Source organism: Bufo gargarizans, chromosome 2 (genome assembly GCF_014858855.1).
Source record: "Bufo gargarizans isolate SCDJY-AF-19 chromosome 2, ASM1485885v1, whole genome shotgun sequence".
NCBI classification, from domain to species: Eukaryota; Metazoa; Chordata; class Amphibia; order Anura; family Bufonidae; genus Bufo; species Bufo gargarizans.
In genome coordinates, this window is record NC_058081.1 from 482,043,079 (window position 1) to 482,069,814 (window position 26,736).

General features: G+C 42.9%; 1 protein-coding gene across 2 annotated transcripts in view; it reads left to right on the plus strand.

The window, feature by feature from the left end:
• The window catches only part of SYNPO (synaptopodin), a 124,885-nt gene that overhangs the window by 28,145 nt on the left and 70,004 nt on the right, over positions 1-26,736 (plus strand). For both annotated transcript variants that reach the window (XM_044281138.1, XM_044281137.1), the window contains one exon: positions 22,686-23,539. In XM_044281138.1, the coding sequence (XP_044137073.1) occupies positions 23,131-23,539 (409 nt within the window). In that variant the 5' untranslated portion in view covers positions 22,686-23,130. The remainder of the gene's footprint in view (positions 1-22,685; positions 23,540-26,736) is intronic.

A 26,736-nucleotide genomic window follows, 5' to 3' on the forward strand; every position in this document is an offset into this window, starting at 1 on the left:
GTCGCCAGGGGGGGGCCAGAGGGGGCCACGGCCCCCCCTACATCAAGCTGTGCTCCCCCATGTGCCCCCCCCAACTAAAATGTCCCCCATTCATTTTGATACTAGTGTTGGTCTGTGCTGCCTGCTGCGCACTGTGTAGGCACTCCTACCGGACATCTAAGTTCACACATCTCAGTCTGATGATCTGACTGAGTCTTGGTACCCGGGTGCCGTTGCGGTCTCTCTCACTCTCCGCCCACTGCCGTCGCGCCACGTCATAAGCCCCGCCCCCGCCACTGTCATAAGCCCCTCCCCCGCCCAATACCAGTTGAGTCAGACTCAGTGTCTGAGCTAGTCTCAATCACCTAGTCGAGACTAGCTCAGCTGATCTGAATTTATTCAACTACTGGCAGCAGTGCGGGAGGCGCTCCTGCTCCTCCTCCTAGGCGTGTGATGTCACCGTGAGCAGCCCGCCCACTGCCTGTAGTCTAACTTGCTTAAGCCAGCCAGGGCCAGACGAGACTAGAGACTGACTGAGACAGACGAGACAGCGTGTGGCCTGGTGTGGCCCTACCGATACCGAACAGACAGACAGACAGACTGGACTGAGACTGACCTAGTGATGACGGTGTGTAGCAAGCAGGACACTCAGGTTAACTTAATAATATAAGGTACTACAACTTACAAGTAGTGAGTGAGTGGACTGACTAATTCTCTTTTTATTCTAAGGCTACTTTCACACTTGCGGCAGTGTGATCCGGCAGGCAGTTCCGTCGTCGGAACTGCCCGCCGGATCCGCCGATCTGCAGCTGACTGAAAGCATTTGTGAGACGGATCCGGATGCGGATCCGTCTCACAAATGCATTGCAAGGACGGATCAGTCTCTCCGCTTGTCACGCAGACAGACGGATCCGTCTTGTACATTTCTTCACATTTTTACCGGTCTTCGCAGGCCGGAAGGACGGCTCTGGTATTTTGAATGCCGGATCCGGCACTAATACATTCCTATGGGAAAAAATGCCGGATCCGGCATTCAGGCAAGTCTTCAGTTTCTTTTCGCCGGAGATAAAACCGTAGCATGCTGCGGTTTTCTCTTTTGCCTGATCAGTCAAAACGACTGAACTGAAGACATCCTGATGCATCCTGAACGGATTGCTCTCCATTCAGAATACATTAGGATAAAACTGATCAGTTCTTTTCCGGTATAGAGCCCCTGTGACAGAACTCTGTGCCGGAAAAAAAAAAAGCAAGTGTGAAAGTACCCTAACTAGAGAGATTAGATCTGACTGTGACTAAGGGCTCTTTCACACTTGCGTTCTTTTCTTCCGGCATAGAGTTCTGTCGTCGGGGCTCTATGCCGGAAGAATCCTGATCAGTTTTATCCTAATGCATTCTGAATGGAGAGAAATCCGTTCAGGATGCATCAGGATGTCTTCAGTTCCGGACCGGAAGGTTTTTTGGCCGGAGAAAATACCGCAGCATGCTGCGCTTTTTGCTCCGGCCAAAAATCCTGAACACTTGCCGGATCCGGAATTAATGCCCATTGCCGGATCCGACGTTTAGCTTTTTCTGAATGGTTACCATGGCTGCCGGGACGCTAGAAGTCCTGGCAGCCATGGTAAAGTGTAGTGGGGAGCAGTATACTTACCGTCCGTGCGGCTCCCGGGGCGCTCCAGAGTGACGTCAGGGCACCCCACACGCATGGATGAAGTGATCACATGGCACGTCATCCATGCGCATGGGGCGCTCTGACGTCATTCTGAAGCGCCCCGGGAGCCGCACGGACTGTAAGTATACCGCTCCCCCGCTCCCCACTGCTACTATGGCAACCAGGACTTTAATAGCGTCCTGGCTGCCATAGTAACACTGAACGCATTTTGAATGTGTAACGTATAATTCCGGCAAGTGGAGTACACGCCGGATCCGGACAACGCAAGTGTGAAAGAGCCCTAAGACTGAGAGGAGAGCTGGCTGGCGGCTGCCCCTGAATCTTCCTGATTTAAAAGTTAAAGGGGTTCTACACTTCCATTTAACTGATGATCTATACTCTGGATCGATCATCAGCTTCTGATCGGCGGGGGTCCGACACCCAGGACCCCCGCCGATCAGCTGCTTGAGAAGGCAGCGGCTCTCCAGTAGCGCCGCGGCCCTCTCACTGTTTACCGCCAGCCCAGTGATGTCACGAGTTACGACTAGTATCAACTAGCGTGGGCGCGGCTAAGCTCCATTTAAGTGAACAGAGCTTAGCCGCGCTCAGGCTAGTTGATACAAGTCGTGACGTCAGTCACTGGGCCGGCGGTAAACAGTGAGAAGGCCGCGGCGCTGGTGGAGCGCCGCTGCCTTCTCAAACAGCTGATCGGTGGGGGTCCTGGGTGTTGGACCCCCGCCAATCAGATGCTGATGATCTATCCAGAGGATAGATCATCAGTTAAATGGAAGTGCAGAACCCCTTTAAAGTTACTGTCAGTGCAGCCTGGATGATTACAGTGTTTACTACTTTACCGTTTAGAGAAATCATGTTCAAATGTGAGTGGTGGGAGCGTGATGTCATGAGTCATTACACTGTTATAGGGGGGAAGGATCTGTGGATGATACTCTTATAGTGCTATAGGGAGGGGGATCGGGGGTCTGTGGATGTCATGACACTGTTATGGGGGGGCGGGGAATCTGTAGATGACACTGTTATAGGGACGAGGATCTGTAGATGACACGATTATTGGGGGTGGGATCTGTGCCACTCTGTGGATGACACTGTTAGGCTCCATTCAGACATCCATAACAGCGGCAATGTACGGGTCGGCATTTTTTTTTCGGGAACGGAATTGCGGACCCGGAAGTCTGGGTCCGCATTTCCGTATCCGCCAGCACGTCGTGCTGCCCTATAGAAATGAATGGGTCCGCAATTCCGTTATGCAAATTTCGGATGTGTGAATGGGGCCTTATAGGGAGAGGGATCCCGGTATGACACTGATATGGGGTGGATCTGTGGATGACACATATAGCATAAGATGCTATAAACGGTATGTCATCCACAGATCCCCCTCCATAAGGGTCATCCACAGATCCCCCTCCATAAGGGTCATCCACAGATCCCCCTCCATAAGGGTCATCCACAGATCCCCCTCCATAAGGGTCATCCACAGATCCCCCTCCATAAGGGTCATCCACAGATCCCCCTCCATAAGGGTCATCCACAGATCCCCCTCTATAAGTGTCATCCACAGATCCCCCTCCATAAGGCTACTTTCACTTGCGTTCGGAGCGGATCCGTCTGGTGTCTGCACAGACGGATCCGCTCCTATAATAATACTGAGTACAAGTACTTCAGGTGCTCGCCGATAGCGATACTATCGGTTCATGCCATGTGACAAAGAGAAGGGGACTTGACACAGCTGGTAGATGCTGTATCTGGAGTAATTCCAGCATGCCCAGGCAGCTAGGACATGTTGAAATCTGAGTGATTATTTTTATTTATTTTTAAACCACAGACAGCAGGACTTTTCTTCCCTATTGCGGTTTTAGGTATTGGGTAAAGTATCGTAGCATTTTTAAGCATACTTGTGTAAATGTATCGTTGTTATAGCTGCCCCCCCCCCTACTTTTGTCCTGGCCCCCAGTGTGCCCCCCCAAAATTTGAAAGCTAGAGACGCCACTGGTTAGCTATGCTTCTCCCAGGTGTAGGAAATATTTCTGAAGTAGCATTTGGATTTGGGGGGTACTATCTCTCCTTGGGGAGAGAACGCCTTAATCAGCGTGAGGAGACTTATAGGCCACACACGCTCCTCTGGAATTCTGGGAAGAAAAGGATGCAAACGAGCTCAAGCAGAATGTGGAAATGATCCATCATGTGAACCCAACAAAACGGAGGAATTTATACATTTTCACTGTACATTTTGCAACCAAGTAATCTCTGGTACCCTATAGGGGGCTCAGTGGTGTACCATTATGTCATGGCTGGATCTTTTCATTTATTCACTTACAGTGACAAGCCCAGAGCCTGTAGAGTCCAGAAGATTTACTTGCAATCTCTGTAGGATAATTGAAGAAATAACATTTCTGGAACAGATTACTCATAGTTATCTACAGGTAGTTCCTCATCTATTCAGAAATGTGTATTCTTAGTATCAGGTTCACATTGCGGAGTTAACACTCGTTTTTATGGGACTCGATGGACATAAAATATAATGTCAAGCTGTAGGATATAGGAAGGATTTATTTTTCTGGGAGAAAATAAGATATGTGTAATCCCCAGGCATAACAAGGGTTAAGAGAAGCTTGGACTACTTCGAGTGTCCAGTTTCCAACTTGGCAGAGAAGTTCTGGAAATATTTGTGGAGGTGGAAACCTTTGCAGAGCCTGTTTCTATTCTTTTACAAATAGCCAGGCCTGTGAAGTCTTCCGTAAATTAATTGCATCTGTTGTCTGCACAAAACAGAGGAAGCCATTTTGTTGGCTGCGACAGTGTACACGAGGATCCCTTTTTATGTCAGTCCCCACCTCTTAATGGTCCTATTCGTGGAACAGTCTCATGAAAACAAGACTGTTGGTAGTCATACTTTCTCTGACATTGCGACCGGAAAAAAACATGGGACCAGATTTATTAAAACCGGTATGAAGTAAAACTGGTTTATTTGCCAATAGCAACCAATCAGATTTCACCTTTCATTTTCAAAAGGAGCTCTAAAAAATGAAAGGTGGAATCTGATTGGTTCCTATGGGCAAATAAGCCAATTTTCCTTATTGCCAGTTTTGATAAATCTGCCCCCAAGTTCCTATATTGCATTGAATTGGTTATAGTACCAGCTTTATTTTAGGAAAGGGTTACCAGCTTTGGATCATTTTTATATTTTATTGATAAGGTTACTGTATAATAAGCTGATTACGCCGCTGCTCTTAGTAACCAGCAGTGATCTAGGAACCCAGCAGGAAGTGTCCACTTTTTCTACAGTGCCACCACAGGGGAAATTAAGTATTACATCGTGCCCTTTGACATTATACATTTGACATTATACATTTGACATTATACATTTATCAAAAACGTACAAAAATATAAGCATTCTGTTGAGAGTGTATACCAGGGGTAGTGACGGTATCTATTCTCAAGGAGAATTTCCAGCATGCCAATAATCCATAGGATAGGTCATCAATATCAGATCAGTGGGGTTCTGACTCCCGGCATCCCCCTGATCAGATGTTTGAAGAGGTCGCAGCACTCGCGCATGCACTGCGTTCTCTTCATTGTTTACATGCACATTGTCTACCTTGTGGTGGCGGGGCAGTGTAATTGCAGCTTCTCTCCTAGTCAAGTAGATGGGACAGAAAGCTGTAATTACCCTGCACTGCCACTACATAGTAGATGGCCGACATGTACATGTAGAGGACTGTGAACGTGTGAGCGCTGTGGCGCCTTCACACAGCTAATCGGCAGGGGTGCCAGGACTCAGAGCTGCACCAATCTGATCTGATACACTATGAATATTAAGAAACTAGACAACCCCTTTAAGGGCACTAACCCGAAACTCAAAAACTTCAAAAAGTTTTCTGTATGTTTTCTGGGAACTGGAAATGTATGACATGAAATAGTGATCATGGAACTACAGTCAGGCTCTCTCCAGCTTAAAATGTCTCCCACCAGTAAATAATAGATTGCATATATAACTGTACAGCAGATGTAGATAAAAGAGGCCACAGGTTTAGCGTCCATTTGCCATAATTTAATTAACATTACATTTCCCTTGGGAACGGATTATATGTAAAGAACAAAAATGAAGCCATTGTTCATTTGATCGCACTCTCCTTTGATGTCATCCTATTATATTCACGTTCCTCAAGAATCCAAAACTGGAGCAGAAGTTCTTTAAATCCAGATTTCTGTCTAAGATTTGTCAGATTCATGGTGATTTGGCAGTAAAGTTTATCCTATGTTACCTGCTGACCTTCACTCCTGCATAGGTCTAGGCAAATTTACTGTCTTAGCACAAAGAACATGACGATAGATGTATAAAACATGTACAAAATGTAATCTGACTGTATGAAGAGATGATGGACACTTCCATCTGCACCTAAACTGTAGCCCTGATAATTAATAGCAGAAGTAGGCAGGGCTAGCAATACCGTAATGGAGCACAAGATACCGCCACAGAAAACCAAACACAGCAGCGCAGTGCATAAAACACTGCCCTGTCACCATACAGATGACGGTGATACAGTTGAATTCAGGAGGGGACCTGCAGCTGTTGGCCAGTGCATAAGTACCTAATACTTCTAGCATTAATTAATGTTGTGAGCATCAGATCATTATGTACCTGGCCAGAGCCCGTGAGGAGTGCTTGGGAGGCCACCTGGGCATTGGCCTACCAAAAAATGAATATGGTACTAGGTATAAACCACTTAATAAGTAGTGCTTGTCTTTTATTGAGATGCTCCATTTGTGGCAATCATAGGGTCAATAGAATTCTGAGACGCTCTGCCACGCTGTCCTCTGCTGCAGGCTTGTTCCGCTACCTCTCTGGCTACGACCAAGGACTGAGATGGACCCAAACATTAATGTTAACTCTATCGCTGTCATGATCTCAATAAAAGACGAGCATTCTACTTATTATGTGTGCTGTGGTTTTTATACCTACTAAAACGATTGTGGACTTTGTCTCTACCACTGAGCACCACGATTTGCTGGCAGGTAATCGCAGCGATCTCCTCCGCTAGTGAGAAGGCAATTGCCAGGAGGGAACGCTTCCTTTCCAACAATCACCTGAAGAATCAGCTGGTGTAATACAGCCTTAAGAACTGGTATTATTCTGAATATGTTACTAATGTTACTAATCACATCATACTCCTCCCCAATCATTGCCCCAAGAGCATACCTTCATATATTTAATTGTGAGCAGATTAGCACACACTTTAGTAAATGAGGTAGATCTAAAAAGGGCAGAGAAGACAAAGGGCCTTATTTGTGAAAACTGTCTAACAGGAAAATGTAGTTGCCCATACCAACCAATTAGAGCTCACCTTTCATCTTTTAAAGTGTTTTGAAAATATGAAAGTTGAGCTCTGATTGGTTGCTGAGGGCAACTAGAATAATTTTCCTGTTAGACAGTTTTCATAAATGAGGCCTACAGAATCATAACTAGACCTAGTGCTCATGGACAAGTTCATGGAGCAGCACCCATGAAGGTCTACTGAGCCATGATTTCCTGCTATATGGGGGCTATACATTTACAGTTTGCAGTGGCAAGGTGGCCAAATATATACGCAGTCACACTATAATAGACCTGATTCAGACATATTATTAATCTGTGTGCATTCTGTGGGGAATTCATACCTCATGCATAATTCACACTAAGGCTCCATTCACACGTCCATAATAATGGGTCCGCATCCGTTCCACAGGTGCAAACCCATGAATTCTTTATGGGGACGGAATGGATGCGGAGACACTATGTGCTCTCCACATCCGCATTTTCAGAGCGCGCCGCCGGTCTTCAGGTCCGCGGCTCAGGAAAAAAAGAAAATATGTCCTATTCTTGTCTGCAATTGCGAACAAGAATAGGCATTTCTATGGGGGTGCCTGACGGGTATATTGCAGACCCACAATGCACTACGGACATGTGAATGGACCCTAAGGGTCCATTCACACGGACATCAGCAATGTGCGTTCTGCATTTTGCGGACCGCACATCGCCGACACTCTCATAGAAAATGCCTTTTCTTGTCCGCAATTGGGGACAAGAATAGGGCATGTTCTATTTTTTTGCGGAACGGAAGTGCGGATCCGGAAGTGCAAATCTACAAATGCGGATACGGACAGCACATTCCCCATTGCGGAACGGATGCAGACCCGTTTTGCGGACGTGTGAATGGACGCTTAGGGCTCATGCACACAACAAATGTGTTTTGCAAATCCCGACGATTTGCATGCCACAATTTTTTTCAAACTCCACTAGAAATTTCCTATTCTTGTCAGCAAAACGAACAAGAATAGGACGTTTTATCTTTTTTTTTTGCGGGGCCATGGAGTGGACACACAAATGCAGACAGCACACGTTGTGCGGTTTGCATCTTTTGCGACCCCATTAAGATGAACGGATCCGCATCTGATCCACAAAATGTCAACAGTCATGTTCTAAGTCACATAGAGGGTCAGTGCATAGAAACTCAGGGAATCCACTACTTTGATCCATGTCCCACAGAATATAGATCTGTAGAACGTTGGACAGTTGTCTCTGGTGGTCACCAGCTCTGTGTCCTACACAGACATGCCAACCTCACTGCCTATAAAAAATGATCCGTGTGTTGTGGCCATCGGCCATCTGAATCCCAGCTTGTAGTCTATGAGAGATATGGAAACTGCTTCTGCCTCTCCAGTCATTATAGTGGAGGTGGTGGTGGAAGCAGGGCCACCCGTGCCTTTGTTTTGTCCCATATAGTATGTCAGATGTTAGCAATGCCATAAATCAGTATATTTCTTCTGTGGGGGGCATATTCCCCTGTCCTAGGCTGTGATACAAGGAATACCTTTGCCTTTATACTTCCTAAGATTTCCATTTTAAAGTAATGAAAAAAGCAGCCCTGATTGACGGGATCTGTTGTATAGCTTTCCAGCCAGCGCTACAAGCATGATGACATAGCACATCTCCTGTGTGACTCCTTTCCGTGAGCGTCCGCCAGAAACAGCCATCCAGTGCACGTCGACGCATGCCTTGAATGGGTGAACTCTGACTCAGCCATTTTATTCACGCCTGAGGCTAAGACTCTAGTGCTAGAACACAGGAATAGGATCCGGAGAAGACAGGGAGACTTGTTTAAAACAGCACTACATGGTGGCCCAATGTTTAACCCTTATGCAACTGCAGTGGATACACCGCAGGCATGGTATGACACAACAGACAAATAACATGCGGCATTTAGCCCCTATTTGTCTATATCATGTGCAGTTGTGTAGCGTGGGTTGCCAGCACCCGGGGCGAGACATGTATGGCACGCCCCCCCCTCCCAACCTGTGGACACACCCCTTTTACAGATAATGTAGTAGTCCTATATAACACCACAGATAACATGGTGGTAACTCTCTAAGTACAGATAATGTAGTAGATGGGTATAAAACCCCAGAATTCAGAACACGCACAGTGTGACCTGAAGTCTGGGGCCAGGATGCAGCAGGGTGTGCCAAATTCTCAATCCACCCCCCAACCCTACCGTGAAACAGATATGTGTTTGGACATAACATACATCACTACAAAATATACAGTAAAACACAGCACCACATACCTGATCCATCCAGTGGCATCTCCTGTGATGTAGACTTTCCTCAACGTCTTAATTCGGAGATAAGACCGCCATGACACCTTCTTTCAGCTGCGTCTCTACAGAGTTTCACAGAAAGCATTTTTAGATTCCTCACTTTACTATCATCCTCCCCTCCTTGTACCTCAACACTGTTATCCTGCTGCCCCCCAATACTATGGTAGAGCCAGACAGATAGGAGGACCAGAGTTAAGGCACACTCATATATACTAATATTACAGAGGGGCCATTATATATTATAATAATACATAGGGGGCTATTATATATTATAATAATACATAGGGGGCTATTATATATACTAATAATACAGAGGGGGCTATTATATATACTAATAATACAGAGGCGGCCATTATATATACTAATAATACAGAGGGGGCTATTATATATACTAATAATACAGAGGCGGCCATTATATATTCTAATCCGTGTGGAGGGGGGACAGAGGAGGCAAAACCACTGTGTAGGGATGAGCGAATTTCATGTTATAAATTTTTTTGTACTTCGTTTGGTGGTAGAAGCAGAGTTGCATTATGGATTCCATTACCACAGACCATAACGCAATTCTATGACGTAGAATGCATAACGGAATGCCTTTAGAGACATTCCGTTATTCCTTCCGTCATAATATAAGTCTATGGGCTGCATAACGGATCTGTCCCGTTTCCGCTATGCAGGAGAGGACTCCCCTGCATAATGGAAACGGGACAGATCCGTTATGCAGCCCATAGACTTCTATTATGACGGAAGGAATAACGGAATGTCTCTAAAGGCATTCCGTTATGCATTCTACGTCATAGAATTGTGTTATGGTCTGTGGTAACTGAATCCATAGCGCAATTCTGCTTCTACCACCAAACGAAGTGTAAACGAATTGAATCAAAATCTGAAATTCGCTCATCTTTACCACTGTGTGGAGGGGGCACAGAGGAGACAAACCCCACAGTGTGGAGAGCGCACAGACGAGGCAAAACCACATTATGGAGTTAAAGGGAGTCTGTCATCAAAGTTTCACCTTTTTAACCCTTCCCATAGCTTTCTAGCAGCCTTACAGTTAATAAAAATGTTACCTTTATGAGCAATCCAGGACTTATAAAACCGGCAAAAAACAACTTAGTAGTATATGCAAATGAGGGCTCGCAGGTGCCCAGGGGCGGCGTTACCCTTGTAGGTGCCCAGCTAGCTCAGCCTTATCGTCGCTTCCTCCCACCCATTCTTTCCCTCTGACCGCCCATCTACTTACTTCTTGTTTCGCCGAGATCCCGCGCCTGCGCACTCAGTCCATTAATTACTGTGATGCCGTACAAGGAATGGGCACCGCAGTGCGCATGCGCCGGCCAACAAAGTTAGTGCACAGGCGTGGGATCTCGGCGAAACAAGAAGTAAGTAGATGGGCGGTCAGAGGGAAAGGATGGGCGAGCAGAGGGAAAGACTGGGCAGGGGGAAGCGACAATAAGGCTGAATTAGCTGGGCACCTACGAGGGTAACCGCGCCCCTGAGCACCTGCGAGCCCTCATTTGCATATGCTAAGTTGTTTTTTGCCGGTTTTATAAGTCCAGGATTGCTCATAAAGGTAACGTTTTTATTAACTGTAAGGCTGCTAGAAAGCTATGGGAAGGGTTAAAAAGGTGAAACTTTGATGACAGACTCCCTTTAAAATACCTAATGTACGGGGATGTACTGTATGGTGAGCAATGTAACTGTGGGTGACTTTATAACAGCTTCTAGCAGCTCTCACACCCCTCATATGCTCGACTACAAACTACATAGAAATAGAGCCCCCAAACTCCTCACCAGAAATCACTGAGCACAGCATACTGTAAGCGCCTGCACTCTCCCTGCTCTGGACGCTGCGCTGCTTCTCCTTACAGCCCTTTTCCTGCATCTGGCACAGTCTGTAAGGGGCGGGAGGAAGCGGTCACATGATCTCATGACATCATGCCCTCGAAGAAGCCAATACATTCTAGGCCTGTCCTGAAGCCTATGAGGCAGAATGGAAATGCCTGCTTCCCTCCTTTAAAAAATGCCTGCTGCCAGGCGCCCCCTGCAATTTGGCGCGCGGGGCAACGGCCCCCCCAGCCCCCCCCACGCTACGCCCCTGATCATGTGTATATCTAATTACTTTCATGAACCCATATGACAGTTTTCTGGCATATCATTTTAGCATTTTGCACAAAAATGTACAACTTTTTAGATTTTCAATCACTCACAGTGGTGAATGGGCTTATCCAAAGGAGTGTGGGCCTCCTCGGTCCGACATATTCACCACAGTTCACACCAGAAAACTGGTGGAAATTATAAGTGAAATCTATGCCAGCCCATAACTGGTGTAGATTTCAGTTTCTGGAAGGACAGACAGCGAGAGATGCTACAAATTTATTAGTGTAAGCCTTTTAATATATTTGGCGCATGTTACTAAAATGGACTCCTTATTAAGGCTAGTGTATGGAATAGTAGTCTTTAGTAAATGTGTACAAAAGTATCAGAGATAGATAGATAGATCGATAGATCTAATAGAGAGATGATAGGTAGATAGATAGATATGAGATAGATCGATAGATCTAATAGAGAGATGATAGGTAGATAGATAGATAGATATGAGATAGATAGATCTAATAGAGAGATGATAGATACAGTAGATCTACTAGAGATGATAGATAGATAGATAGATAGATAGATAGATAGATAGATAAATAGATAGATATTCTTACTGGCTAAAGTTTGTTCCCTCTGGTAAACAAGGGGTTACAAAAAATGGAAAAACAGACCTGACATATTTTAAATTCCTGGGGAAAGGGAAATTGTAACCTGACCAGAGCGCCCTACATGTCTAATCAATGCAATTTGCCATCTGTTAAAATATACACTTTCACAAATAATTTCTTTCAAGTCAGGCAAACACAACGCATAAGACCCAATTCAATGCAAATATCTTGACCTGCACCAATTACCATTTCCGAGGGCCAAGACCGGCACATGTCGAGTCATGTTTGCGCAAGAATTAAGTGACAGACTACATTGGTGGGATCAAATGTCTGCACAGGCCAGATGTTCCTGGAGTAATATTCCAAAAACCATTAATATTAAAGGGATACTCTCATTGCTAAGATATACCATAACGTTAAAGGGCTTCCCACAATTAACATGAAACATCTATTCCTAGGAGAGATGATAAATGAATAATCACTTGAGGGCTGGGACCCCTACGTTAACTAGAGTGAGTCCCCATTCCTCCAAAATGCAAAGACCGCAGTGGGAAAGAGTTTTAATGGAGCCCGAGTCAAGTGTCCCACTCCATTCAGTGTCTATCGGATTGACAGAGACAACTGAGTAGGGGGCTCAGCTGTTTCCATCAGCCGCATAGACATTGAACGGAGCAGCAATCTACAACCTCAACCATCACTCCATGGAAAGTCTTCTTCAGTGCAGTTGGGGACAGTAGGGGTCCATGAATAGGTGGTAAATGTCAATTGTGAGATAACCTCTTTAAGACCGGTCGGGACCAATGTCATGTTTTCTATGTGAAAATGTAAAAAAAGATTGGAATAGGAGTCATAGTTTCTGTTGAGAGGACCTTTTTCCGCACTGGCCTTCTTCTCTGCAAGCTGAAACTAGATGGCATCAATTTTGTAAACAATTTTGGAGCCTATAACATGAGTGGTCTTAAGTTTTTTAGACTAAATCCATACTCCGAGGCTCTTTCAGCCTTCCCACATGGCTTGTGGGTATGGAAAGTTAGTGTAATAGTAAATACTGAAGGACATTGCCGATTTAATTAGCAAATTTTGTGCAAAAGTAAAAAAATACATTTTATTATTATTACTATTTTATTGCAAAACTTTATTGCACTTTTTATATTTAAGGTAGCCCCAAACCAACGACCCCTGGAAGGGAATAGAGTAGAGGATCCGAATAGTGGTAGTAGCACTGATGGTGTGAGTAGTAGTACTCACGGTGGCGTGCAGTGAAAGGACAGCACACCCTTGTTCTCTCGGGGCACACCCTGGTTTGGGGGGGTTCCCTGGTTTGGCAGGGTTCTCCTGTCTGGTGGTCTTGGGATGCTCTTGATGTTGGTGGGCTTTGGGGTGCAGGACAGTGTGCACAAGAAAGGTGGTGTGGGCACACAATACAATACAGTAGCAATGCAGATGTTGGTACATTCAATAATGAGACCAGTTTCTCAGGTAACTGATGGACCCTTTTACAGTTCACAAATACAAGTGTTGGCAGGGGTAGTCACAGATCAGATTATTCATGGATTGTCAGATCTTATATGGCATCTGACAGCAACTGTCTAATTTGATCGACAGGGGCAGGCATTATGATGTTTTCAGTGCTTGGTCCTGTGAATCTAAGTGAAGAGGGCAAGTCTGTTGCAGAGAGAGCTGGGCCTTTAGGTCTAATGGCAAAGCCCCTGTTGCTCCTAGAGGCTCATTTGCATATATTAAAACTTCATTTTTCTGAGCAATGTGGGCACATATAAACATGGGACCAGCACAAATGCCTTTAGCTGCCAAGTGCACATGTAACAGGTCAGCCAATTCCATAGGTGCAAATCTGATGACTTAAATACTATGACAGGCCATTTTCTGTTTATTTAAATACTATGACAGGCCAATATCTGTCCCTTAAATACTATGACAGACCAATATCTGTCCCTTAAATACTATGACAGGCCAATATCTGTCCCTTAAATACTATGACAGACCAATATCTGTCCCTTAAATACTATGACAGGCCAATATCTGTCCCTTAAATACTGTGTGTCACGGACGTTCCTGCGACAGGTGGCAGGAGATCGGTGAGACTGGCAACACATGGTTTGATCTGACATGTTTTCCGTTTGGATCAAATGACGTCTGCATTGTTTCTGGTGCTTGCCACACCTTCTATGACCAGGTGTGGCTATTATGGTCATTTAACCCTCTCTATTTATTGTTGTTTCTCCCACTATGCTATGCAGTTTATAGCTTCAGTTTGAGTTGTGTATACCTGGTGTTTGGATCTCGGCTGAGTTCCTGGTGCTGCCATAGTCAATTGAAGAAACAAATGAAAAGAGAGCTCATATTACCAAAAATATAAATTTTATTACAATAAGTTAAAAAATGATGACAGAAAAAAGAGAAGAGTAAATTAATACATGAGATGCCGTGAAACAAGGTGATGGGAGCGGAGAAAAAACAGCACCACCCTGGGAGGAAGGAGCACACGGTTGAGACAAATGAAGAGATATAATATACATAATATCTGACATGGAAATAAGCAATCTTGGGTACAGTGCCCCATCCATGCAGGAAGTAAATGGAGAGATAGAACCTTACAATATTAGGTAAAGCACGGTCAGCTCATGCACCCCCACTAGAAGTAGATACAAACATGTAAAGATGGAAATTGTATCAGACAGGGCGAAGTGCCGGTGGACAAAAATTGACCACACAATCAGCGGGGGGCAAAGGGAGACCAGAGCTTACCTGAAATAACCGTGTGCAAAGAAACCCAGGGTGGCGCTACCCCAACGCGCGTTTCGGCGTGCCTTCGTCAGGGGGTAGCGCCATCTCTGTGAACCAAGTTTAAATAGGCTCTCTTAGCCAATAGGAATGAGTACTTACTCGTCCCCAGGTGTGCATGTTGACAAGGCGCGCTGAGATCCTGGCGATTCGCATCCGGCCGCCCCACAGCCGGCGTCCCTGCCGGCACGCCTACCCCACGTGATAAAATCACATGATCGGGCGGCACTGGCGTGAGGACGCACGGGTGTGAGGCGCCGGAGGCGGCACCCAGGATGACGCGCGCTCACATGACAGAAGGGGAGGAGCATGAAAATACCAGCGGATAACCCAGTGAACTGCCCCACAGTCTCAGAATCCTAAACCAGGCCGTATTTAGCAGATAGTGATATTACAGGCAAGCCACAAACAAACCATCGGTACGGCATCTGTGGCTCTATAACAATATGTGTATGCATACACAGTACGAAAAAGAATATTAATATACAAATATACTGTAATGCATAAATAGAACTATATAAATAATTTCATACATACAGAATCAATAATAATAATATTAGAAAAAATAATAATAAATAAAATGTATGCATACGACAGCATGATTAGAAATATCAAACATGATTATAATTAGGTAAGAATAGAAGAAACAACAAACATTAATCATAATAGAAAAATAATAATAAATATATAAAAAATATATATATAAATTGATGAGCAAACAGGTGGGGACAGGAAAGAAAAGGGAGAGGAAGGGAGGAAAGGGAAAAAGGCCAGAGACCTATTGCAATATAATACATGATCGATATTGTATCTATATTTTGTATATGCAAAGTAAAAAAAGGTTAATGGAGAATAGTAATTGAAGTTACGTGTTTTCTTTCCCTTTTTGTTTGGGTTATTTTGTGTGCTGCATTTCCCTTGTTGTCTCAGTCCTGACATTAGTACCAGGGTCCTATAGGGTGAGTTAGGACACTAGGCATTCCTGTGTATGAACTCACCTACCTCTGGGGTCTGTTCATACTGGTAGTTAGTCAGGACTTTGATTAGGGGTTTACTAGAAGGTGTCCATCTCCTTTCCTTTATTCTTCAGGCCTTATTCCCTCACCCCTTTCCCTTCTATATTCTGTGTGGTGTTTCCCTCCCACACCCAAATATGACATTGTGATGGCTGCTTTACCTTCAGAATAACTTCTTATTTGCTTCATCAGAGGCAGGTGGTTAGTCTCTGTCTTCAGTGGTAGATATAACTCTGGCTCCTGAGGTAGATATAACCCTGGAGGAATTACGTAACCAGAGGCACAAACAGTGATGGGAAGAAAAAAAGGAAGGCAGTGCAGGGTAAGAAAAAAGTGCATTAGGTATCAGGGAAGGCAGCTGGAAAGAGTGTTAGCTATGCTCAACACTTGACAATCAGGTATCAGGAACCTACACAAAAAAGATGACAGTCGGAAGAAGGTAAAGAGTCCCAACAGACGTTTACCTACTGTCTCATTTGGTAAATGCTAGGTCGGAAGAAAGAAATATAGCGCCACTCTCGAGTAACCAATGTTAATGGAACAGTAAAGTGAACGACACCCGAGAGGGTGGGATACAATATCATCAAAAAAGGGGCAAATAGATATTAACTCATAGGTATCCCGTATATAATATATTATAGGAGTGCAAAAGGGTGCCAAATCTAAAGGGAAATCCGTAAAGAGATATACCACAGTGTCTACCAGTACTAAGACAAAGCATTCAGAGGGTAAAAATAATAGTAATAATAAGGGTCCCTTTCATAAGACCAGATGGGAGATAATTAATAGGATAACGTAAAAATAACGTATAGATAAAACTCAAAATAATAAAAAAATAGTAAAACTAGTAAATAAGGTGAATAAAATAAATATCAACTCAATTCACATGACGTAGCGCACTGACCGGCAACTGCGCTCCAGGAGAAACGTCATCATGTGATACGATAGTGTTCCAACCTGGAACGCACTATTCAATAAAAAAGGAGGAAGGGGCAGGTGATAACAAAAGTGTCTGGGGGACAACTCTTAGTGATAATAGATAGACCATAAACAATAAATAATAATGATTGATGATAAAAGCACAAAGGCAAACTAATACATATTATAAGAGGTCCAATAGGAAATTATTAGAAAATAAGAAAAACATAAGAATAACATAAACATTGTCATTGTTCATGTGGCAAATAGAATCCATAAGCATATATATAAATATACATATAAATATATATATATATATATATATATATATATAAATATATATATCTACAGTATATAAATACCCACACATAAAAAACAAAAATATATATGTAAATATAAATATACATATATAAAACCTAAATATAAAGTATCATAAAATGTGATAAATATACACATGAAATATGATGAATGAAACAATAAATAAATATATATGTAAATAAATAAATAAATACATATGTATAAATAAATATAAACACATGAAATGTATAAAAATATCTAAAAAAATAAATAAATATATAGAAAGTGAGGGGATGCAGCCAAAGTGGAAGACGTAATATGGGCAAAACAGTAGGTGAGCACTTGGCATTAATAATTTGTATACTCGAGTGATTCATTTAAACCAAAGGGGGTCAGTGTATTAAGCTTGTAAATCCAAAACATTTCTTTCCTACATAATGTCTGGTAGGAATAGGGAATCCATTCGAGAGGAGTAACTCTTAATACTGCGGGTCTCCTTCATGATGAAGTGAAAAGTGACGTGATACACTATGTGCGCCCACTTTACGTCTAATGTTGGAACGATATTCGTTCATCCGTACTCTTAAGGATTGGGTTGTGCGGCCTACGTAAAGTAGGTCGCAAGCCAAGGGCATTGTAACAGGTATATTACATTCGAGGTGCTACCATTCATATTATGTCATAGTAAGATTGGTTCTTTGGGGGGAGGGAGTGTTGCTTGTTTGCCATAACAATTAATTATATCACATCATTTGCACCTTTTTACACCACATTTGGAAGAGCCAGGTTTGGTATGACTCTTGCTGGCTTGAGGCTCATGAGTACAGTGGTCATTTGATAATTTTAGAGAGGAGGGGGCCAGCATATTCTTAATTGTACGGGCTTTCCGGAAGGTAAATTGGAAAGTTTTGGGATGCTATCACCTATAACTGGATCTTTTAGTAGGATCTTCCAATGATTATTCAAAATCTTCCTAATAATCAGTATGTCGTGGATTAAACCGTGTGATAAGGCTGAAATGGGAGAGTTTTGGATCCCTCTGTTGGTTCTTCTTATTTTTCAGACTCTCCTCCTGACTCTCTTTCAGGACCCTATTTTCTGATTCCTGTATCAATTTATTAGGATAACCCTTAGCCTTAAATCTTTTTTTGAGAATGGCTAGCTGTTCTTTCAAGGTGCTATCGTCAGAGCAATTTCTCCGGATTCTTCTCATTTGACTGTATGAAATTATTTTTTTCCATCTATTGTGATGGCAGCTTTTAAAATCGAGGTAACTATTTGTATCCACCTTCTTGAAATGTGTTCTGGTGGTGATATTATCATTAATAATCCTCAAATTTAAGTTTAAAAAGGTGTTTTAATGTGAATGTGTGAATGTTAGATTCCAGTCATTGCTGTTGATGATACTCACAAAAGATAATAGGGTATCAGTTTTTCCCCTCCCAGACCAGGATGATATCATCAATATATTTTTTATAAAACTTAATATTGGGTTAGGTCAGGAAACCGTATTCTTCCTCGAAGGCCCCCATGAATAAATTAGCATATGCCAGGGCAAATTTTGTCCCCATTGCTGTGCCTTTCTGTTGTTGGTAAACAGTATCTTGGAATGTAAAATAGTTGTGATTAAGGATGAAACTAATTGAATTCAGTATGAAGGTTCTCAGAGTCAGGGGCATCAGAGGATCAGCACTTAGTGTTCTTTCCACTGCTATTAAACTGAGGGAGTGGGTAATATTGCTGTATAGTGAGCTAAAATCAAGTGTTGCCCATTGGTAATTGTCTTTCCAATTTAATGTATAAAGAATGTTGATGATGTGGGAGGAGTCACGTAAGTAGGAAGGTAATTCAAGGACGTATTTTTGTAAGATGCTATCTACATAATCAGAAAGGTTAGAAGTGAGGGACCCCACACCCGATATAATGGGTCTCCCGGGAGGGTTGGTCAGAGATTTATGTACCTTTGGTAAAAAGTAGAAACGCGCTATGAAAGGGTAGGTAGGGTGTTTTGAGAAAGTATCTTTCTCTCTTACCAATAACACCTGTCCTGAAGCCTTCAGCAATCAGATCCGCAAGTTTTTTTTATATTCATTAGTAGGGTCAGAAGCCAGGGGTTTGTAGTATTCGCTATCAGAGAGAATAAGGAGAGATTCTGCTGTGTAGTAAGTTGAGTCCATAATAACGATGCCTCCCCCCATATCCGCACTCGTAATGATGATGTCCCTATTGTTAGTAAGGGTTTCCAGAGCTTTGGATAGATTAAGATTCAGGTTATTCGCATCTACTATGGTGGATGGTACTGTAAAAATGTCTCTAAAATCCGACATGACCATACTATAGAAGCTTTCGATATCAGGGCCTTTGTTCTCAAAAGGATAGAAAGTGGATCTCATTCTGATGTTCGATGGAATGAGGGTAGGTTGATACTCAGAATTAGAGGGGTCGGGTATCCCAGAACTGTCAATGATAACTAGTATGTTAATTTTATTTGTATCTATACTGGATTGGGAGTGGACAGTGGAGGTAGAGACTGTATGTTCAACTCCCTGGTGGAGGTTTTTGATGGTGAAATGACGGTGAAGAGTGAGGTCAACAAATAGTTCGAAAAGGTCAGGTTGATTGGTAGGACAAAAGGAAAGACCCTTACTGAGAAGTACTATTTCATTGTTTGTGAGAATATGCTTGGATAAGTTAAAGATGCCAATTTCCCTTTTTAGCTCTCTTATACCCTTGTTCTCATTTCTATTTCTATTTATAATGTTCGTGTTAGCTTTAATTATTGTTTGGGTTTCGACTTTTTGTTTAGAGGGGCATCATTTTCCACCTCCTCTGCATCCTCTAAATCTGTGTTTAATCTTTTCTTTTTGATGCTCGAGACCGGGGTGTAGAAATGACTGATCTTTAGTGACCAAGACGTAGATGGGGTACTTAGGTGGGGAGAGTTTGTGGAACGAATCATGGGGCTGACGTTTCTCCTGGAGCGCAGTTGCCGGTCAGTGCGCTACATCATGTCCAGCGGCCGGCCACTTTGCGCTTCAAGGTGGAACGCATAGGAATATTCCTGTTGCGTTCCACCGCCGGCCCATTACTTCCGGTGACATCATTTCCGGTTCTGCCTTTTTCTAACATCTGTGTATGTTTCCTTGGATTTATAAGTAAGTCTGTTTGTTCCAGTGTTTATTATTGCTTTTAATATATTTTCTCCTGATAAAGAGGGTATAATAAGGTCCCCCGAAACGCATTGAGCCGCGTATCATTGAATAAAGAGTTGGACCAGAAGTCCAGGACCTGTGTGCTGCCTTCAATCTCTACTATACTACATGCGATCCCGGCTGGGGGACACTTCTGGAATATCTTTTTTGGAAACTGCTTAGGAAAAAATGAAGTACTGTATGAAAGAGGCTTCATATGTGTTTATAACCTATATTGTTCCTCCCCACATCCACCCACCCACCCACAGACTATTAAACATTTTTCAAAAGCTTGTGATGTACCTGTAGCCAATTTTCCGTTCATCCATCATAGAGATTTTAGAGAATGCTTTGCTTTGAAGGCTCCTTCATCTAAATTGGATTCATGTTCATACAAACAGCATAAAGGCAATCTGATTTCAAACATGGTTAATCAGTAAGTGGTGAAACTGAGTAGCATCAAAGGTTCCCCTCCCTTAACTTTCACAGCTAATTTAATAGACGCCAGAGCAGAAGTCTACAGATTGAGGCATGAAAGTAGTCAGAGAGAAATTGTTATTCAAAATTACCAAATGTTAATCCAAATGAAACATTTGCAATTCTTCATGCTAATGTTTCCATGATGTTGTTGGTGCTTTGTCTTAGTCTGATGCAAAAACCTTTTGTCGCCAAAGCCTCTATGTCTGAAGGCATATTTTCTTTCTTCTTTGATAGTTCCATACCCAGAGATATCAAGCATCTGTTCCCCCTGTGAAATTTATAACACAATCCCTCACCTAATATGCTCCATTTATAACACTGGCGTCTTCTTATATGGTATAGGCTCATATGGCCTCCCTCAGGTCCTATGCTCTGTGTGGAAATACTACTTCTGCACCTCCTGCACTCATGTCTATAACAGTGTGATGGGATTTTAATAGAATATTTACATTCATTCTTAATCATTATTATGTTTATATATTCACATTAGCAGCTCTCTAACTTAGTGTTGCTAAGGATACTCTGTCTTCAGCATTCTATTACTGTATGCTGAAGATAACTATGTGTAACTTACAGAGGCAGGCTTCTCAACCTGCCTCTGGTCGCCCTGCCCTAACCTCTGCCTCCTTGCATGTACTGTACTTCAAACTTGTCATGCACTGTCAAAATAAAGATTCACTAATATCTAATTTTAAAGGAAATTTGTTACCATGAGTAACAGTGCAATCTGCAAGCAGCATGTTATAGAGCAGGAGGATATGAGCAGATTGATATTGATATATAGCTTTGTTGGAAAGGATTCAGTAAAACTCGTACTTTATTAATTTAAATCTCTGCTCTTTTTATGCATCTGAGTCAAGTGGGCAGTCATACTCAGTGACTGACAGCCTTCTTTGTATATTTGGTCGTGCAGAGTTAGCTGTCAATCACTGAGTGGCACCACCCACATGACTCTGATGCATAAAAAGAGCAGAGATTTAAACATATAAATTACAAGTTTTACTGACTCTTTTTCCACAAAAAGGTGACAGGCCTTTTAAAGGTGTATCAAAAAGGTCTACACAATTCTTTTTGTATATAACATTGGTTAGGGTCCAGGGACATAGAGTCTTTGGCACTACAAAGCTCATGGGAGACCACTTTTATCTCTGCCTCTTTACTAGTTCAGAAAACATTCAGCAGCTCTGCATAGGTCATCAGTTACGGTATATTAATGAGTGAGTTGAACTAGTGCCATGTTGAAGAGTTAGGGGCACAAAAGGTGTTAATGTGCATTATCAGGCACCATAGTGCTTTTATTCTTGCATCGAAAAAGATCCCAGCTCACGGAATCTTTACAATGTTATCTCAATATATTTTTTCTTATATTTCCTATATTTTTCTATAGTAAAATTAAGACTTTCCCAAACTACTCCTAAGCATTTGAGTCCATCTCTTGCAGTCTAGATCAGTTTTCATTGCAGTAGCATAAAATGCTCTCTTGTGAAATTGTGCATACCCAAACCTTAACTGGAGATAACTCAGTGCAGAAAAAGCAAGTATTCTATCAACACTTACAGACTCAAGTCTATTTATTTGAATGTGATGCCATTATTAAAAGGGTTGTCTCCTCGCAGAAAACTCCTTTCAGCTTGGAGACTATGTGGTGATCCGGACAGTCCTGGCATATTATAGATTTTTCCAATAGGGATTGTTGTTAGCCAGAGAAGTGGCTGCTGCAGATAAATAATACATAGACAGTTTGAGTCCGCCAGAGGAAGAGTCCCCCTAGGCCCTAAAAAGGAATATGGACAGGGGTTGTCTCATGGAGATGTCCTTCTCCATTACATGATCTAATTAGTATTAATTTTAAGGTGGATCCTGAATGCTTTGATAGATATTATAGGTTAATTGGTGTGTCTAATATTGCTTTGAGACTACATCACTGTAAAGTTTATACAATAGTACTTTAAATGGTTAATGTTTTTATTTTTTTAATCTGTTGGATTTCATTTTAGGTCACAGGAAAGGAAAAACTGTGAAATCCAAGAGGAAGGAGCATGCATGCCAAGCAGCACTGAAGCTACAGGAACAACTGTGCATTAGTGACAAACCTACATAGGTTTGTTTTTAAGTCATCGTTTCCTTAGGAGAACTGCTGGTTACGTTTCAATTCATCCGCCCTACATCCAAAAACAAATATTAAATTTGGAAACTGCTTTATGAAATTGTTATCAATATCCTTTTTAGTAGAAAAAAAATGAAGTAACCCAGAAACATACATATATATATGAACCAAAAATTTATCAGTGAGGTGTCTAAAGAAATATTATTATTCCTGCTTATATAGGTGACATATTTAACCTTTTGCAATTAAGTTTGCAGACCATGTGAGACAATTCCTTTAGGACTCTCCTTTGAAAAATCTTTTAATCAAAGAAAGGCATTTGTTAGGAAGAAGCCATGATGATAAAGTCCAGTACAGTCTCACAAAGTACATTAGGTGGGCCCATAGTTGCTCATGGTCTTCCCTGTGGATTCATGGATCAGAATGCAGTTGGGTATGAATCCTGGACTACTACCTCGGATGAGGCCCCAGAGGTGGAAAATAATACCGATGAAGAACCAACAGAGAAGAACCAGCTCACAGAGGTTACAAAAGCTGTTTGGGCAGTAGTTGAAGAAGAACCAGATGAGCCTTTAAATGGGTTCATGAATGAAGGAAATATTGAAAATGAAGTAGAAACCAAACCAGTTGAGGTGCCAGTTAAAGTGGATCCTGTCCCTATCAAGACAGAAGAAAATGACCTTCAATGGAAAATTGTGCCAAACACCAAGGTGGTGTCCTCCATACAACAGCCAAGGAAGAAGTGTAAGTTCAATCACTAGCCTACATATGTGTTTTCTTTAGATTCTCAGATATGATATGTTATGTAAGGATTCTGAGTTAATCAAATTGTATGTGAAATAGTAAAAATATTAGATCCCAATTCTCCTTTGACTTCCACCAAGGATCCATTATTTGCCAATAGGAAACTATTTAAAATATTACCAGTGCCCCTTTTACTAATTGTTTATGTTTAATTGGGGGGTTTATTGGTGAGAAAAGAAAATAATGTGGGATAGAAACATAGAAACATAGAATGTGTCGGCAGATAAGAACCATTTGGCCCATCTAGTCTGCCCAATATGCTAACTAACTATGTAACAGAAGTCTCTAGGGCTGCAGCTAACGATTATTTGAATAATCGATTAGTTGCCGATTAATTTCTACGATTAATCGATTAATCGGGAAAAACGACAAAATTACAAAACAGAGGTTTATATGATCTTACTTGAAAAATTATGTTCAAAGGCCATATTAAAACAAATTGTGGACGACACTTATGGGGGATCTGTGGACGACACTTATGGGGGATCTGTGGACGACACTTATGGGGGATCTGTGGACGACACTTATGGGGGATCTGTGGACGACACTTATGGGGGATCTGTGGACGACACTTATGGGGGATCTGTGGACGACACTTATGGGGGATCTGTGGACGACACTTATGGGGGATCTGTGGACGACACTTATGGGGGATCTGTGGACGACACTTATGGGGGATCTGTGGACGACACTTATGGGGGGATCTGTGGACGACACTTATGGGGGATCTGTGGACGACACTATTATGGGGGATCTGTGGACGACACTTATGGGGGATCTGTGGACGACACTTATGGGGGATCTGTGGACGACACTTATGGGGGATCTGTGGACGACATTTATGGGGGGATCTGTGGACGACATTTATGGGGGGATCTGTGGACGACATTTATGGGGGGATCTGTGGACGACACTTATGGGGGGATCTGTGGACGACACTTATGGGGGGATCTGTGGACGACACTTATGGGGGATCTGTGGACGACACTTATGGGGGATCTGTGGACGACACTTATGGGGGATCTGTGGACGACACTTATGGGGGATCTGTGGACGACACTTATGGGGGATCTGTGGACGACACTTATGGGGGGATCTGTGGACGACACTTATGGGGGGATCTGTGGACGACACTTATGGGGGGATCTGTGGACGGCGTTTATGGGGGATCTGTGGACGACACTATTATGGGGGATCTGTGGACGGCGTTTATGGGGGATCTGTGGACGGCGTTTATGGGGGATCTGTGGACGGCGTTTATGGGGGATCTGTGGACGGCGTTTATGGGGGATCTGTGGACGGCGTTTATGGGGGATCTGTGGACGACACTTATGGGGGATCTGTGGACGACACTATTATGGGGGATCTGTGGACGGCGTAGTTATGGAGAGGGGGATATGTGCACTGTTATGGGCATAACAGTGCACAGATCCCTTTCCTCATAACAGTGCACAGACCCCCCTTCCCATAGCAGTGCCATACACAGACCCCCCCTCCTCCCCATAGCAGTGCTATACACAGATCCTCCCCCCTCCCCATAGCAGTGCTATACACAGACCCCCCTTCCCCCTAACAGCCCCGGCGCTTGCATCTTTATTTTACCTTTTTACAATGACGCTCCCGCTCCTGTAACAGCCAGGCAGAGCGGACGGCGGCGTAACGTCACTCAATCACGTGACGCGCCTGCTCCGCCCACTTCATGAATGAAGGAGGCGGAGCAGGCGCGTCACGTGATTGAGTGACGTTACGCCGCCGTCCGCTCTGCCTGGCTGTTACAGGAGCGGGAGCGTCATTGTAAAAAGGTAAAATAAAGATGCAGCGCCCGCCCGCCCGCCCGCCCGAATAGCAACGAATCGGCGATTATTCGATAACTGGATTCGTCGACAACGAATCCAGTTATCGAATATAATCGATTACATCGATTAATCGTTGCAGCCCTAGAAGTCTCTTGTTCTCTCAGAGGCTTTTTTCTCACATGTTCACCTAACACAAAGCTTTCATTTTAAGTAGAAAAAATGAAGGAAAAGTAAAGTTTAGGGATACAAACATCCAACTGTGGATATCAGGTCAACTTTAAGTCATGACCCTGTAAGTAGTGTTTCTCTGTTCTTTTATTACACATTGAAAACATCCAGTTGTTAGAAAATCACAACTACATTCCACATACTGGTCCACACCCATAGGGTGCATCTCAGAAATTCAGATATGCTCAGTTATTAGAATGATTTGATTCCAAATAAATTATTTGCACACAGAGGGGAAACTATAGTAGTGGTGTCTCAGTGTAAATTTAGATTATTCAGTCTAGAAATGCACACTGGCAGATGCTGGATGATAAATCTGGCACCCCTTTATACTGTCCAAGTTTTTACCACCTGTTAGGTGGGTTATTGTGGCAGAATTGTGCAACTGAATTTTGTAGCATTCAAAGCCACACTCCTATGCCAATTGGCCACACCCTTACCGTGCCTAGCACAGTCCTCCAGCTGCTTTAAGGCAATTATCCATTTAAAAGTATTGTTTATTAGAATCAGAGATAAACACTATGGGCCATAAGTCAGATTTATGATCGGCCCTTTAAGACTGTAATAAATGTGGTTTGACGGTAGCAGTTTATCTGTCAGTAAGCGCACGTTTTTATGAAAAAGTCGCACGTTTTTATGAAAAAGTCACATGTTCTATTAAAAAGTCTCATAAGATAAGCATGGTCCTCACTGGAGTAAAATTGCGACTTTTTAAATAGTCCCAATAGTAAATCAGTCTAGAGATTCATTTACATAAGAAAACACACCCACTTTCAGCAAACTGGCGAGCATAGTGCAGAGCAGAAAAAAGTTGCAAATTTGTGCGCAGTATTAGCGTTTTGGACTTTTTTGGGGACTTTTTCACTCCATTATTCTGACCTGAGCTAATGATAAATCTGGCCCTATGAATTGACTGCTAGCAAGCTTCTGACTATTTGGCCTACTCAGCTAAGAGATGCTGCTTGCTGTGTCCAATACTGATACTATTTTTTTTAAAGACAACACTTGAGAGTCACCATAGAATGGTCTAGCAGAGAAAAAATGTGGTTCATCAGGTGGAGAGCATAGACTTTTGTTCTTCTGTTACAGAACTCCAAGTCTAGTTCTTCAGGT